The sequence below is a fragment of the Gymnoscopelus braueri genome (assembly GCF_963280865.1).
Source record: "Gymnoscopelus braueri genome assembly, contig: SCAFFOLD_366, whole genome shotgun sequence".
In the NCBI taxonomy this organism is placed as follows: Eukaryota; Metazoa; Chordata; class Actinopteri; order Myctophiformes; family Myctophidae; genus Gymnoscopelus; species Gymnoscopelus braueri.
The window spans coordinates 38,336-53,946 of NW_027660579.1; the positions used below are offsets into that span (position 1 = coordinate 38,336).

Below are 15,611 nucleotides of genomic sequence, written 5' to 3' on the forward strand. Positions count from 1 at the left end.
ACTGTGGATACGGGAGGGCCCAGCAGACTCCCACTCCTGCCTCCAGGATGCTGCCATCCATGCATTTGTGGACAAGTCCTCCGGGATGGAGCGGAGCATCTCTTGTGCCGCCTTGTTGTAAGGGTGGCGGGACTTGAGTCTGTTTGGAGGCTCTATTTCCACAGTAGCATTGTGCAGGATGTGCCAGTCATGTATTTGGGCTTTCCTTGCTAGCTTAATGGTTGCAGCCTCTCGTCGGAGGCCGGCCGGAGCAATTCCTGCAAGGACTGGCAGATAGGACACAGGAGTGGGCTTCAGGCAGCCTGTTATGATTCGGAGGGAGGTGTTGATTATGGTGTCTACCTTTTTGACATGTGGACTCCTACACCAGGCTGGGGCACAGTATTCAGCTACCGAGAAGACCAGGGCTTGGGTGGAAATTCTTAGCGTATTGACGGAAGCTCCCCAGGTCGTACCAGCGAGACGTCGGATGAGTGAGACCCTTGATGTTACCTTGGCCCTCACGTCTTCCAGATGTTGATTAAAGGACAGTGTTCTATCCAGACGTACCCCGAGGTATTTTGGGGCTTGTTGGCACTCTAGGCGCTTGTTGTCGACAAACACGTTAATTTCCCTTTTGGCTTCCCTGTTGTTGAGGTGGTATGCCGCCGACACCGTCTTGCCTGTGCTGAGCTGTAGGCGCCACCTGCGGAGGTAGGCAACCAAGATGCCCATGTCCTGGTTGAGACCATCTTCCATTGCCTTCCAGGTTGGTCGTCGTAGCATAATGGCCAGGTCATCTGCATACCCATACTTCCCCGATGTTGTCTCCGGTAGGTCGTAGATGTATATGTTAAACAGCATCGGGGAAAGGACAGAGCCCTGAGGGACGCCATTTCTCAACCTTCTGAGCCTGCTTCGCTGACCATCGCTGGTCCGTAGGATGAAGCTGCGGTTTGACAGCATCTCCATAATGAAGTTCACCATATGGCGATCTGGAATTGTCCTCAGAAGCTTTAGGTGGAGTCCACGGTGCCAGACGGTGTCATACGCGGCTGTCAGGTCCAGTAGCACAACCCCAGCTTTATCGTTGGCCTGGAAGCTGTCTTCAATGTCCTGCGTGAGCAGAGTCACCTGGTCCACTGTCGACCTGCCCCGACGGAAACCAGCCTGTTCCCTCGGGAGTTGTGGGTCCACCACTGGCTCAATGCGGCTGTGGATCATCCTCTCCAGGATTTTAAATGGGACGCAGAGCAGCGAGATGGGTCTGTAGGCCTTGGGGTCTTCTGCAGGTTTGTTAGGCTTCAGCAGGGCTATGACAGACGCACAACGCCAGGTCTTGGGGAGCTTGGACCTCCGGAAGCAAGACGAGAGGAACGCACAGAGCCAGGCAGATGTAGTTGCACTCTGGTGGATCACAAACTCTGGGTGGATATTATCGTGTCCTGGTGACTTGCCTTGCTTCAGTTTGCTAATGGCCTCTCTGAGCTCAGCTGTTATGAAGTCTCCTGAAAGGTTCGCATTGGCACTAGCCGCCCTGGAAAGGGAAGAAACCTCTCGTGATGTCAGGCGGGCAAAGTTCTTGTCTGCTCCAGGGAACTGGCCGTTCTTGAGGAGCTGAGACGCGATGGCATCTGCCGTCACCGGACATGTGGGGGGAGTTGTTTTTCTACCGGTCAGCTGGTTGATGGTCTGCCACGCTTTGCGGCTGGAGTGGGTGAAATCGACTGACTCGATGGTTTCAGTCCATCTAGCCTTACGGGTGGCGTCCAGCTTCTGGAGAAGTGCCGATGCCGTCACATCCACCTCTTCCCTCGAGCTAGCCTGCTGATGATCGAGCAGGAGGTGGCAGCATTCTTCATCCCAACCCGGGATATAGCTCTCGTTGAATCCTCGTGGGATGGTTTTCTTTGCTGCCCTCAGTAGGACATTGCAGTAGGCAGTGTACGCACCATCCACATCAGGAGAATCCGGGTCCAGGAGACCGACTGTTCTTTTTTCGGTCTCTGCTGTGAATGACCGCCAGTTGGCCTTCCTAAAATTCCATCTCCTGACCGGTTTTCCCGCTACTGGCTGCACCAGTGAAGGGACCTGGATGATGGACGGTCGGTGGTGGGATCTGGGGAACCGGTCAATAACGCGCCTCTCTGGTGTGGGGTCAGTACTGCGACACATAGCGAAGGCCAAGTCGGGGTTGGTGTGGGTGTTCCATCTGGAAGAATGGAAGCTTGGGTGTTCTTTAGGGTCGTACAGGAGCAGGGCATCTGCGTTGGAGGCCCATTCACTCAGCGCCTCCCCATCTGCCGATGTGTGGCTGTATCCCCAGTCAGTATGCTGGCAGTTGAAGTCCCCGGCGTAGATGGCGGGTGCCAGGACCAGCGGGAGTGCCGACGCGGTCAACGGTGTTGGTGGAGGCTTGTAAACGTTGACCACGGATGATTCCTGGATTTTGGTAACCAGCCACTCGACACTGGAGTCAGGCGAGGACCGGCCACCGTCCGTCCAGCTGATGTCAGCCCTCACAAAGGTTGCCAGACCATGCCGTCTACTGTAGATGGACCCAGCGAGATGGAACCCGGGCAGCCTGAGCTTTTCCTCATCCATGCAGTGGGTCTCCTGAAGAAGGACAGCGGCTATTTTATTGGACTCGGCCAGTTGGTGTACGACCTCCAATTTGGCGGTGGTAAGGCCCTCTATATTGAGTTGGAGCACTGAAAGACCTTGGTGCTCGACAGTCGGGATGGACGCCCGTCCTGGCGTGGACCTGCATCTCCCCGGCTTCTTACGCCTCGGTCTTCCAGCTGGGTGATTGGTTGGCGACATTCGTTTCACAAGCTGGTCTTGCACCATTTCTTGTTACTTGCAGGGGAGGCCGCGTGGAGGCTGTCGTCTTCTCCCCCGTTGTCCCCCCCGCTGTCGTCTCAGTAAACTATAGGATCATAGAATACAGAGAGACAGTGTAGTGTCTCAGTAAACTATAGGATCATAGAATACAGAGAGACAGTGTAGTGTCTCAGTAAACTATAGGATCATAGAATACAGAGAGACAGTGTAGTGTCTCAGTAAACTATAGGATCATAGAATACAGAGAGACAGTGTAGTGTCTCAGTAAACTATAGGATCATAGAATACAGAGAGACAGTGTAGTGTCTCAGTAAACTATAGGATCATAGAATACAGAGAGACAGTGTAGTGTCTCAGTAAACTATAGGATCATAGAATACAGAGAGACAGTGTAGTGTCTCAGTAAACTATAGGATCATAGAATACAGAGACAGTTTAGTGTCTCAGTAAACTATAGGATCATAGAATACAGAGAGACAGTGTAGTGTCTCAGTAAACATCACAGGTAAACAATGAACCTAGCATCTGTCTAAATAACATTTACCTTTGCATAGGACTGCATGGTCGACAAGGCTAGGTCAAGTGCCATCTGTACTGTATATCGTTGTAGATCTGCTATTTTTGAAAGTCAAACCAAAAAAACAGTTTGACATAATATGAGGTTTCCAACAGACATCATACATCTATTGAACACTACAGTGTCACACAAAAGGAGCAAAAATAGTCGATCTACAAGCTCAAAACACGTCCATGTTTTGAGCTTGCAAAATCTTGATTTAGTTTAGTCATAGTCTTTTGAATAAAATTACATTCAGTTTAATCATATTTTCAGTTATGATTTCAGTGGACTAAATAGTTTCAGTGGACTAAATATCATTAGATTATAGTCGACTAAATCTACAGTTGATTTAGTCGACTAAAATGTATTTTGGCGGTGCCTTGATGGCGTCGTAAGTTCTCGTAATGGCACATTTTTACACTTGGTTGCATGCTGAAAATATCTACAAGCTCACAACGCGTCTGCGCTGTGAGCTTGTAGATCGGCTATTTTCAGAGTGCAACACCCGAGCGCAACCAGACATTAAATGACTTGTCTTTTAGTACTACTGTAATAGATGAGGACTTCTGTTGACATTTACATCCTGTAGTCAAGGAGGACATCTACTGGTGGACAACAGGTATTGCGTGAAGCTCAAAATGTGCCCTCTGCACAGCAGGGCTTCTTTCTTTTACTAGTTTAGTTCCATAATAGTAGACATTTCAGACTAGTTTAGTTCCATAATAGTAGACATTTCAGACTAGTTTAGTTCCATGATAGTAGACATTTCAGACTAGTTTAGTTCCATGATAGTAGACATTTCAGACTAGTTTAGTTCCATGATAGTAGACATTTCAGACTAGTTTAGTTCCATGATAGTAGACATTTCAGACTAGTTTAGTTCCATGATAGTAGACATTTCAGACTAGTTTAGTTCCATGATAGTAGACATTTCAGTCTACCACAAGTAGCCACAACCAGCAACCCGTTGCTTACGACCTCATCAGACGACCCGCTGAATTTAAGCATATTACTAAGCGGAGGAAAATAAACTAACAATACACTTCAAGGATATACTCATGACTGGTCACATGAAGCCAATTGCAATTATTGGACCCAGTCAAAAAAATCTGTTCAAATGTTACTTCTTTGCAAATTGGCTACATAGACATTTTTAAACTAAATGTGTAGGAAAAGGTTGATCCGTCATGTAATCACAGCAAAACATGAAAAATCAACCACATTAAGTTTTTCATTTAGGACCACAATGGAAAGTCCCCAGGACTGTTTTGTGTGTCATCCTTTTAGCCAGATGACTTACTGTACCTCCGTGCTTGCCGTTTTTTGCCTAATAAAGTATTCAATCAAAGACCAAGTATTCCACCTCAACCAACATCTAGACAGACTAGATGAGGGAGAGAGGACACTAGAATACACCATGTTGGCAAAACACATTCATACCATTACAGAAACATACTATATGACCCACAATACACCATATACTGTACTAGCACTACATTAATGTGTGCTCTGAGAGGCAGTGGTGGTAGATCTATGATTACCGTGGCACATGGGTGGCACATGGGTGGGCACATGGGTGGCACATGGGTGGGCACTGGGCACAGGGGTGGCACATGGGTCAACCTGCCCACCACTGCCGAGGCTGAAGACCAGTCCAGAACAATGCAATGACATGCTAGCAGAACGTTGTAGAGAACAGTTTCAGGGGTCTGCCCGGGGCGCAAACTAGTGAAAATAGCAGATCTACAAGCTCACAATGCGTCGCTTCGCACCGCGTTGTAGAGAACAGTTTCAGGGGTCTGCCCGGGACTCAAACTAGTGAAAATAGCAGATCTACAAGCTCACAACGCGTCGCTTCGCACCGCGTTGTGAGCTTGCAGATCTGCTATTTTCACTGCTTCTTAAAGCATTTGTTTTCGAATTTAGGGAATTTCTTTGATAATATTTTTTATTTTTTATCAATGACATTATTTTTGAAAAATGTTTGAATTTGTTTTTGTCTCTTGAATTTTTTTTGATTTGTGTGGAAATCTTTAGAAAATCTTTTAAAATGATAATAAGTAATGACAAAATTTAGGAGACAAAAAAATCAAGAGGTATTCACTCGTGACCCACGAAAAAATGATCCGTGACCCACAAATTTGTCCCGACCCACTGTTTGGGAAACCGTGCTCCAGAGTAGGAGTGTACCTGGACCACAGTGCAGAGGTCATGACCTCCAGAGTAGGAGTGTACCTGGACCACAGTGCAGAGGTCATGACCTCCAGAGTAGGAGTGTACCTGGACCACAGTGCAGAGGTCATGACCTCCAGAGTAGGAGTGTACCTGGACCACAGTGCAGAGGTCATGACACCCATGACTCCTTCAAGCTACTTCATGAGCATTTCATATGTAAACCAAGGTCCCAGAGTGTCTGGAGTAAGACTGAGAGGCACCGAGTCAGAGCTGCTTGAAGTCCAGGGTGAAGTTTACACAGTCACTGATGATTTGGGGCGTCACGTTGGTCCACTGTGTTTTATCAAGTCTGATCTCACACAACACGGTGAAATAGCACGGACTGACAATTCCGTAAATAGACGACTAGAAAACGCCAAAAGCCGTGCATAGGAGACGCGAATCCCACGGTGAAATAACACGGATTGCAACCCGGAAGCAGAGCTGTCCCCACAACAGGATTTACCATTCTGTGCCTATCGGTACATAACTTAGACGGCGCTGAGTAGGCTCAAGCTAACGTCGCAACGTTCGCCACGGCAACTCGCTCGCTTTACCTCGCTCGGTGATCCCTCACGTGGCTCCAGTTCGCTTGAGACTGCGTGCCTCGATGGTCCAAAACGTATCAAAGTCAATGGAAGGGATTCGCGGCTCCATATGCATGGGTTTTGGCGTTTTCTGGTCGTCTATTTAAAGGTATCATGACATTCATTTTAACTTTTTTTATTTTCAATGTTTTATTTGGGGTTTTATGACCTCAATTACACCCAAAAAACCTGAACTTAGAACATTCAGTGGATTTTCTGTGGTCTGGGGTTTTCTGAATAATTAGGCTGAAAAGTAATCTGAGCTTGGCCCTTTGACAGTGAGGTCACAGTCGATTAATCCCGCCCACTCTCCTCCTCGCCCCTCCCCTCCCCTATCCTTTCCTTTGGGGGGGCGGAGCAGAGGCGATGATTGACAGGCAAAATCCCTCAGCAGCGACACCCGCAGGCAAAGATTTATTTTTTCATTGCAGTTGAAAAGGCTTTAGAAATGTGAGAGAAAAACACCTGCCATGGATCACTGGAATGGAATTTTCACTTAAAACTTTTTGTACACTTTTGAAGGACCAGGACAAAGACTTTGAATGTGGTGTAAAAGTGAATGTCATTAAACCTTTAAGGAATTGCAGTCTGTGTTATTTCACCGTGTTTGGGTGAGATGGGGTTGGTTTTATCAAGTCCAGAGTCAACACAGCCATCTACCAGGAGACTTTAGAGCACTTTGTTTCCATACGTTGACAAGCGTTATGGAGATAATGATTTTCAGTTCTCAGTTTTTTTTAATACTATAGTTTGTTGATTACCATTGATGCAGTAATGGTCTTTTTTTATTATTATTTTTAATTATAAAAAAGGTTTTAAAAGTGTGGCTCAGTGACACAAAACATGAATCAATCGCATTTATCATTTATTGATACCACTAATGTGAAATTGGATGTTGTTTGCCTACATACAATAACACACCCACAACAGATGCCAGGTGTTTTTTTTTATTGATTGAATATTTTATTAGGCAAAAATGTAAAACAGCACAGTTACATTTAAAATACTTTGTCTAAAAGGTCCGTTCAAAAAAGACCTTGCGGTCTTGTTTCCATTGAGGTCCTCGGTATTCAATTCATTCATAGTCATATATAGTGGCACCAACAGTTCAAATATCAACACAAAAAAACCCAGAAAAATAACACTAAACCCTAACCCTGTACAAACAAAAACAAAAATGCAGAAAAAATTATAATGCTATATGTACAACAATGAGGGCGGGTCTCTGTCTAACAGGAAAATGGTACTACCTCCTTTCTTGGCCTCCCGAAAGGTGAATTTTCAGGGCCGTAAAGGGGTTAATGATTTATTTATTTTACTCAAGGCTCCAGAACATGAAGTGATGTTGTTCAGTAAAAGTGCTGCTATTAAGGTATGTGTGTGTGTATGTGCCTCCATGTGGGCGCGGCTGTAGAGTATCTGTGTGCAGGTTGTGGACCTTGAACCTCACCTGAGTGTCAGCTGATTCCTGCCAAACATGTTCTTATCAGCCCAATACAAGGGACAAGGTTCAGTGTGGCTTTGTCTTTACGAACCAACCAGAAAGGATCACTCATCTCATGTTATCTCTGAGGAAATTACACCAAACTAAACTCGATCTGTTTGTCAGACAGAAGGCCAGACAGACAGACAGACAGACAGACAGACAGACAGACAGACAGACAGACAGACAGACAGACAGACAGACGACAGACAGATATACATACTGTCTAAAATGGCACAACAGGGAGTTCAACTGGACCAGGAACAGTTGTGTTGTTCTATCTGTCTGGATCTACTGAAGGATCCAGTGACTGTTCCCTGTGGACACAGCTACTGCAGGAGGTGTATCGAGGGTTACTGGAAGCAGGATGATCAGAGAGGGAGGTTCAGCTGTCCACAGTGCAGACACACCTTCATCACAAGACCTGTTCTGAAGAAAAACACCATGTTGGCTGATGTGGTGGAGAGCCTGAAGAAGACAGGTGAGACCTGTTTAAGTTCTCTTGTAAATACAGCTCACTGTCTGTCTGATATACATTTTTTCCGCAAGCATCGGAAATGATGAGGGGGGGGGGGGGCACAAAACCCTCACAAACCACACACCAATATATAACATTGCATTGTCAACATTGGAAAAACATCATACACTTTCACTGAAAAGGGTTTACAACAAAGCTTAGTGTTTGTTATTAACTGACTGCAGTCAGACTCTGTCTGACTGCATTATAATGATCACAAACAGAGTCAACAGTAACAAAATAAACATTACAATGTTTGGACTGTGAGAATCAAGGAACGATGGGTACACTTTCATCCATTAAAACGGCAATAGTAATAATAATAGGTCTACAGAAATTGATTGACTGAAGCAATGTCAAACCCAATAATAACCATTCATTAATAAAGGAGAGATCCAGTCATATTATATGTTTGCTTTGATGTGTCGCTAATCACTCACCATCATACCAGGGGCAGTTGACTTTTTTCATAGAAGCCCCTGTTGTCCATTGTGGAGACCCCTTCCACTGGCATAGTGGAGTACTGTGTAACGAAAATCGCCTATTTTAGCAGCTCCAAAGTTCGTTTTTTTTCCACTAATCCTCATTATGCTGTGTCCTGACACTCAAACATGCACTGAATGTCGCTTATGAGCTGCCGTTCATGCAGAACGACATGGAGCTGGTTGCTTGTTTCTCTCACAGAATCTGGCAACACCGAGGACTAGCTTCCACGTCGCTCTGCATGAATGGCAGCTCATAAGGGACATTCAGCATGATTGCATGCGCCGATCACACGTCCCAAGCGGGGGGTCTGGGGGTCCTCCATCAGTAACTTTTTAACATAGTAGATGTAATTTCCTGTGTTCTGGTGAATTGTGGGAGTTTTTCCTGGATTCCCCCAAATCCAGGAGATTGTTAGGAGACATGGTTGAAATCCAGGAGACTCCTGCAGGTTCCATGAGTGTTGGCAGCCCTGGAAGGCAGATAGACAGTAACAAAAACAATGGTAGCATCGGAAACATGCTGGCTCCTTTAGGCTACCAAATATGAGGGTATATACAGGCACATACAAATGACATACATTTTTATCAGATTGATAAATACATATGTATCAATCTATCAACAGGACTCCAAGATGTTCCTCCTGATCACTGCTACGCTGGACCTGGAGATGTGGCCTGTGATTTCTGCACTGGGAGGAGACTGAAAGCTGTGAAGACTTGTCTCCAGTGTCTGGTCTCTTACTGTGACACTCACCTCCAGCCTCACTATCAGTCTCCTGCCTTTAAGAAACACAAGCTGGTCAAAGCCTCCAGCGAGCTTCAGGAGAACATCTGCTCTCGTCACGATGAGGCAAAGAAGCTTTTCTGTCGTACCGATCAGCAGTGTATCTGCTCTCTGTGCTCCGTGGAAGAACACAAAGGTCATGATATGATCTCAGCTGCAGCAGAACGTACTGAGAGACAGAAAGAGCTCGATACGAGTCAGCAGAACATCCAGCAGAGAATCCAGGAGAGAGAGAAAGACGTGAAGGTGCTTCACCAGGAGGTGGAGTCCATCAACCACTGTGCTGACAGAGCAGTGGAGGACAGTGACACCATCTTTACTGAGCTCTTCTCTTCCATGGAGAGAAGACGATCTGAGGTGAGGGAGCTGATCAGAGACCAGCAGGAACGTGAAGTGAGTCGTGCTGAAGAACTGAGAAAGCGTGTGGAGCAGGAGGTCACTGAACTGAGGAGGAGACATGCTGAGCTGGAGCAGCTCTCGCTTACAGAGGATCACATCCATTTTCTACAGCGCTACACCTCCTCTCTCTCAACGATCACTGAATCTACACACCCAGTCAGCAGCAATGTCCGTCCTCTGAGATACTTTGAAGATGTGACTGTGGCCGTGTCCAAGATGAGAGACAGACTAGAGGCCATCCTTACAGAGGAAGGGACAAACGTCTCAGAGACGGTGAACAAAGTGAAAAAATCAAAAAAGAAGAAGAGAAAATCTATTCACAGGGGCCAGACAGTACTATCAACACCACCAGTCATTCTTACAGAGGAAGGGACAAACGTCTCAGAGACAGTGAACAGAGTGGACGTTTCACTGTCAACACCACCAGAACCCAAGAGCAGAGCTGACTTCTTACAATATTCACGTCCAATCACACTGGATCCAAACACAGCAAATCAACTCCTGTCTCTGTCTAAAGGGAACAGAAAAGTAACACTGATGGACCAACCACAATCTTATCCTGATCACCCAGAGAGATTCACTGGATGGCATCAGGTTCTGAGTAGAGAGGGTCTGACTGGACGCTGTTACTGGGAGGTAGAGTGGAGTGGACTCTTGGTTATGATTGCAGTCTCATATAAAGATGTCAGCAGAGCAGGGTCTGGTGATGAATGTAGATTTGGATTCAAAGATACATCGTGGTGTTTACTGTATAACAAACATGGTTGTTGTTTCATGCACAGAAACATTGATACTCACATGAGTGGGTATCACAGTTTCTTCAGAGTAGGAGTGTACCTGGACCACAGTGCAGGTACTCTGTCCTTCTACAGTGTGTCACCATGTGACACCATGACTCTCCTCCACACAGTCCACACCACGTTCACACACAACCTCCATGCTGGACTTGGGCTTCATTATTCAGGAAGCGCTGCTGAGTTGTGTGACCTCAAGTAGATCACTCATGTCATGAGTCCAGAATAGTTTCTTTATTATTGTATTGTTTTTCTCTCGGCCTGAAAAATGTCAACCTTTTGTTAAGGGGAAATAAAAAAAGTTGTTCCTAGACTTGTCACCTGGTTTATTTTATTTGTCTGATGGGAAGATTTTGTATGATTTGTTAACCGCTTCGAACTTGATAACCCTATTTTGTCATAATAGGAGAAATCAGATTTTAAAATAATAATAATACAAATATTTCAATCAAAATATATATATATATATATATATATATATATATATATATTCTTTAACAGATTTTCAACACTTTTCAAAAAAACTTTCTTTTTAAGCTCACAACACTTCGCGATGCCTTTTTTCTTCTGCGTTGTATATAAGAGCTTAAAGTGGATGATAATTTATTTTAATATGTTCTCTTGTATTCATACACCTTCTCGGTACCATTTGTGACAGACCTGTTGGAATTAATAATTATATTATAATTCATTTATAAATCATAAAAAGTAACCATGATAATAATGGTAGAATAAATGTTAGTGTATGAGTGTGTATATTATTCTATAGAACTGGGGACCTGCAACGTGAGGAGTTGTGCTTGTAGATCGGCTATTTTCACAATATGTGCCTGTTTCTTAACTAATAATTCACAATTTGGCCATTTAAAAATAAAAGTTTAAGTATAGTTTGTTGATTACTTTTGATGCAGTAATGGTCTTTTTATTTTAGCTGTATTAATAAGGTCTTAAAATTCTTAAAATAAAGTGACATTAAAGATGAATATATATATATATATATGAAAAGAAATAAACCTTCCCTCTGCTTCTCTTAGGAAGGAACCGCACACTCCCAATGATGATGGACTCAAGACTCAGTTAATGCTTCATTTTTAGGCTTTATTTAGCACTAAATATTTAGTGCTAAATAAAGCCTAAAAATGAAGCATTAACTGAGTCTTGAGTCCATCATCATTGGGAGTGTGCGGTTCCTTCCTAAGAGAAGCAGAGGGAAGGTTTATTTCTTTTCATATGCATCCTCTTGCCAAACCAGCACCTCCACCCTGGATGTGCACGAGAGCTAACTGTTTATATATATATATATATATATATATATATATATATATATATATATATATATATATATGCACGTGACGTCAGAAAATATAGCCCCCCTAGTTAAAAAATCCACAGCTCATCACTGTGTTTAGGGAATACTGGAATACTGGATATTGGTCTAAGTAATTAAGTACATTTACTCAAGTACTTCCACCAACGTGGGTCTTTTTTTGGAGAAAGAGGGCCCGAGAAAAACTTTTTTTCCCTTATACTGCCAACGGGCGCCAGTGGTACTACAGGCCGACGTGCGTAACGTGCACGTCGGCCTGACGGTGAATGTCGACTGCACGGAAGGAAAAACTGAAGCCGCAGGTGACGGAGGGGGAGACAAAAACGACAACGCAAGGAGCGCCGGCGCTCGTTACGTATCCTTACTTCCGACTATAAATGATACTTTAGCTGCCAGTGGATTCTACATACATTCTAAAGGAGTTAGGTCGCCCTCTGGTGGTGGTTTTTGTTCAAAGCACCTGTTTTGATTGATTGATGTACTTTATTTAGTAAGACATGAGAACATCAGTACATGTAAGTACACATTCACAATACAAGGTCTACTAAACTGCGAGACTCATTAAGCACTGAGCTTGTTTAAGATGAGATCCCCATGCACACAAATCATGATGATATATAAGAGACAGACGGATATACACACTACTATACAGAATGTCATACAATCAGCTTACAGGTTACTGGTATGAAGAGTGAAAAAATGTACAGGAGAAAAAAAAGAAATGGGGGGGGGGGGGGGGGGTAGGTTAAGACTTAGACAGGGGCCATTTTCGAATTGCAGCTTCCTGAAGGTGTATCTTTAGGGCAGTTTTGAAAGTGAGTAGGGTTTTACACTCCTTTACTCCTTTTGGTAGGGCATTCCACATTTTTGATGAATAGCATGAGAACGAGTTCATTCCCTTTGTTGAGCCAAATCTGGGTTGAACATGATCAGTGGAGCTGCCTCTGGTGTTATGATCGTGGACTTCATTAACATTTTGGAAGTATTTAGACAAATACAGGGGGATCCCAATGTTGTGGTGTATCTTGAAGACCAGGCCCATAGCAAGTTGCTGTACTCTGTCCTCAACCCTAAGCCATCCAATCCTAGCAAAATGAGCAGGGGTTAGATGGGTTTTGTGATTGAGGCCAAGAAGTAGCCTTACTAGTTTGTTTTGGGATGTTTGGAGCCTTGTTTTTAAGGCCTTGGAGGTGTTGTGATACCATGAAGTGCATGCATATGCATAATCATAATAACCTTGTATGAGGGCCCCTGCAAGAATCTTCAGAGTATTCTTACTGACTAGACGTCCAATCCTATACAAAAAGCGTATTCTTTGGTTTACCTCTTTGATCACTCTTTCGGCATTTTTGTTACCGGAGAGGTTTGCCTCCAAGATGGAACCCAGGTAGGTAATTTCCTCCTTTCTTGTGATAACTCCATCACCCACTTTGATCGTGAAACTCTCAGCCTTGCTAAGGTTAGAACTGGACCCAAAGAGGATGGATTCAGTTTTACCCAGGTGTAATGATAGTTTGTTGTCGGAGAGCCAGATGCAGGTCTTGTTGAGTTCAGAGCTGAGAGTTTTCTCAACCTGCAGCCTGTCCCTGTCCGAGACTAGCAGAGCCGAGTCATCTGCGAACAGGAACAGTTTGCAGTCGCAAGCTGAAGACATATCGTTCACATATATCAGGAACAGTAAAGGTCCTAGTATACTTCCTTGCGGCACACCACAAGTCACTGGGAGGGGAGGGGACTGGGTTCCGTTTACTTCCACCACTTGCTCCCTCCCTTCCAGGTAGGATCTCATCCAGCTCACCGACGTATCATCAAAACCTATTGCTTTGAGCTTATCGATCATAATTGGGTAATTAACGGTGTCAAAGGCCTTCTGGAGGTCCATTGTCGACATGAGTCAACATACTCTTTACCATAGCTCCCATGTGTGAGGGGGTAGTTTTTCAACCAGTTCTGAGGCTACGGTCGTAAAGAATATGTTGAGGATTTTACTCACTTCCCGTTGTAGTGAGAGTCTCCTTCACCTTGAGGTTTATGTTTGTAAACCTGGTTTTCAATTTTTTGCTGCAGCCTAGTTGGTTGTTGAATAGCTTCCAAAGCTCTCGTGGTTTGTTTTGATTTTCCTCAATTTTGTCATCGAGGTAGCTTTTTTCTGCTAACAGGAGCATGCCATTAACCTTGTTTCTTAGCATGTTTCTCTCTTTTATGAGATTAGCTAAGTGGGATGCGAGACCTTTGTTAAAGCATTTGGCGAGTTTGATCCTAACTTTATGAAGCTCAGAACACTTTTTGTTTCTGGCTTTCATGGCAGTAAGGATGTCCGAATTCATCCATGGTACCGAGCGGGTTTTGACCCTGATGGTTTTCATGGGAGCCACACTGTCCAAAATTTGAGAAAACGTATGTCTGCTGTTGTTTTCTGCTGACGTCACCAGTCTGACGTCACCAGTTGTATCAGCCCCTCATTTCATTGACACATTAGAAACCTTTGTGTCTATAGGATGATAATGATGTACATTTATCATATAAACTGTATTTATCATATAAACTGTATTTATCATAAAACTGTATTTATCATATAAACTTTATAGATAAAGCCAGGGGACCCTTAGCTGAGAGACAGATGAAGCAGGGACCCCTTAGCTGAGAGACAGATGAAGCAGGGACCCCTTAGCTGAGAGACAGATGAAGCAGGGACTCCTTAGCTGAACTAACTGTGTGTGAGCTGAGAGAGAGATGAAGCAGGGACCCCTTAGCTGAGAGAGAGATGAAGCAGGGACCCCTTAGCTGAGAGACAGATGAAGCAGGGACCCCTTAACTGAGAGAGAGATGAAGCAGGGACCCCTTAGCTGAGAGAGAGATGACGGCCCCCAGTGTAGCAACACTAAGGACCCCCTATAGGCCCTGGACCTCCTGTGAGCTGTGCTGCTGTTGTCTTTCTTTCTTTCTTTCTTTCTTTCTTTCTTTCTTTGCTGGTGTTGTGAGCTCTGCTCTCTCTCATCTTTTCTTTCAAACTGACTGTGGATCACAGCTACGGTGTGGGTTTATCGAGGGGCGGAGCTTATTGTGTGTGCTGCCATTGGCCCATTCCTATTATGGTGTGTGTGTGTGTGTGTGTGTGTGTGTGTGTGTGTGTGTGTGTGTGTGTGTGTGTGTGTGTGTGTGTGTGTGTGTGTGTGTGTGTGTGTGTGTGTGTGTGTGTGTGTGTGTTTGTGTTTTCTTTCTCTCTTTTCTCCGGTTGTGTTACAGTTCCATTTGAAGTATTTATATAATAATATGGTTGTATTACAGTTCTACTAGACATATTTAGAGAAAGACAAACAGTGAAAGTTTCAGTGTGTTCTGTCTTTTATTTGAGAGATACAGCACAAGAAGAAAACTGCTGACTCATGTGTCAACAGAGTGGAAGCATTTTCTAGCAGTGAATCACTGTGAATCACCACAAAAAAAACACATACACACACACACACACACACACACACACACACACACACACACACACACACACACACACACACACACACACACACACACACACATAGCCAGGACGAACTTCCCATGTCATGTGATTTCTTTGAAAATGCAACAAAACTAAACTCGTCTGATAGACAGACAGACAGACAGACAGACAGACAGACTAAA

The 15,611-nt window shown here is 44.4% G+C and overlaps 1 protein-coding gene across 1 annotated transcript; it reads left to right on the forward strand.

Annotated features, from left to right (window-relative positions):
• Nucleotides 1–7,897: 7,897 nt before the first annotated feature.
• Nucleotides 7,898–10,909, forward strand: LOC308081426 (tripartite motif-containing protein 16-like; the record flags this gene model as incomplete). Its single annotated transcript, XM_080457794.1, has 2 exons — nucleotides 7,898–8,147; nucleotides 9,292–10,909. The coding sequence occupies 2 exons, from the start codon at nucleotides 7,898–7,900 to the stop codon at nucleotides 10,845–10,847; spliced, it is 1,806 nt and encodes a 601-aa protein (XP_080313920.1). The 3' UTR covers nucleotides 10,848–10,909.
• Between the last annotated feature and the right edge of the window lie 4,702 nt (nucleotides 10,910–15,611).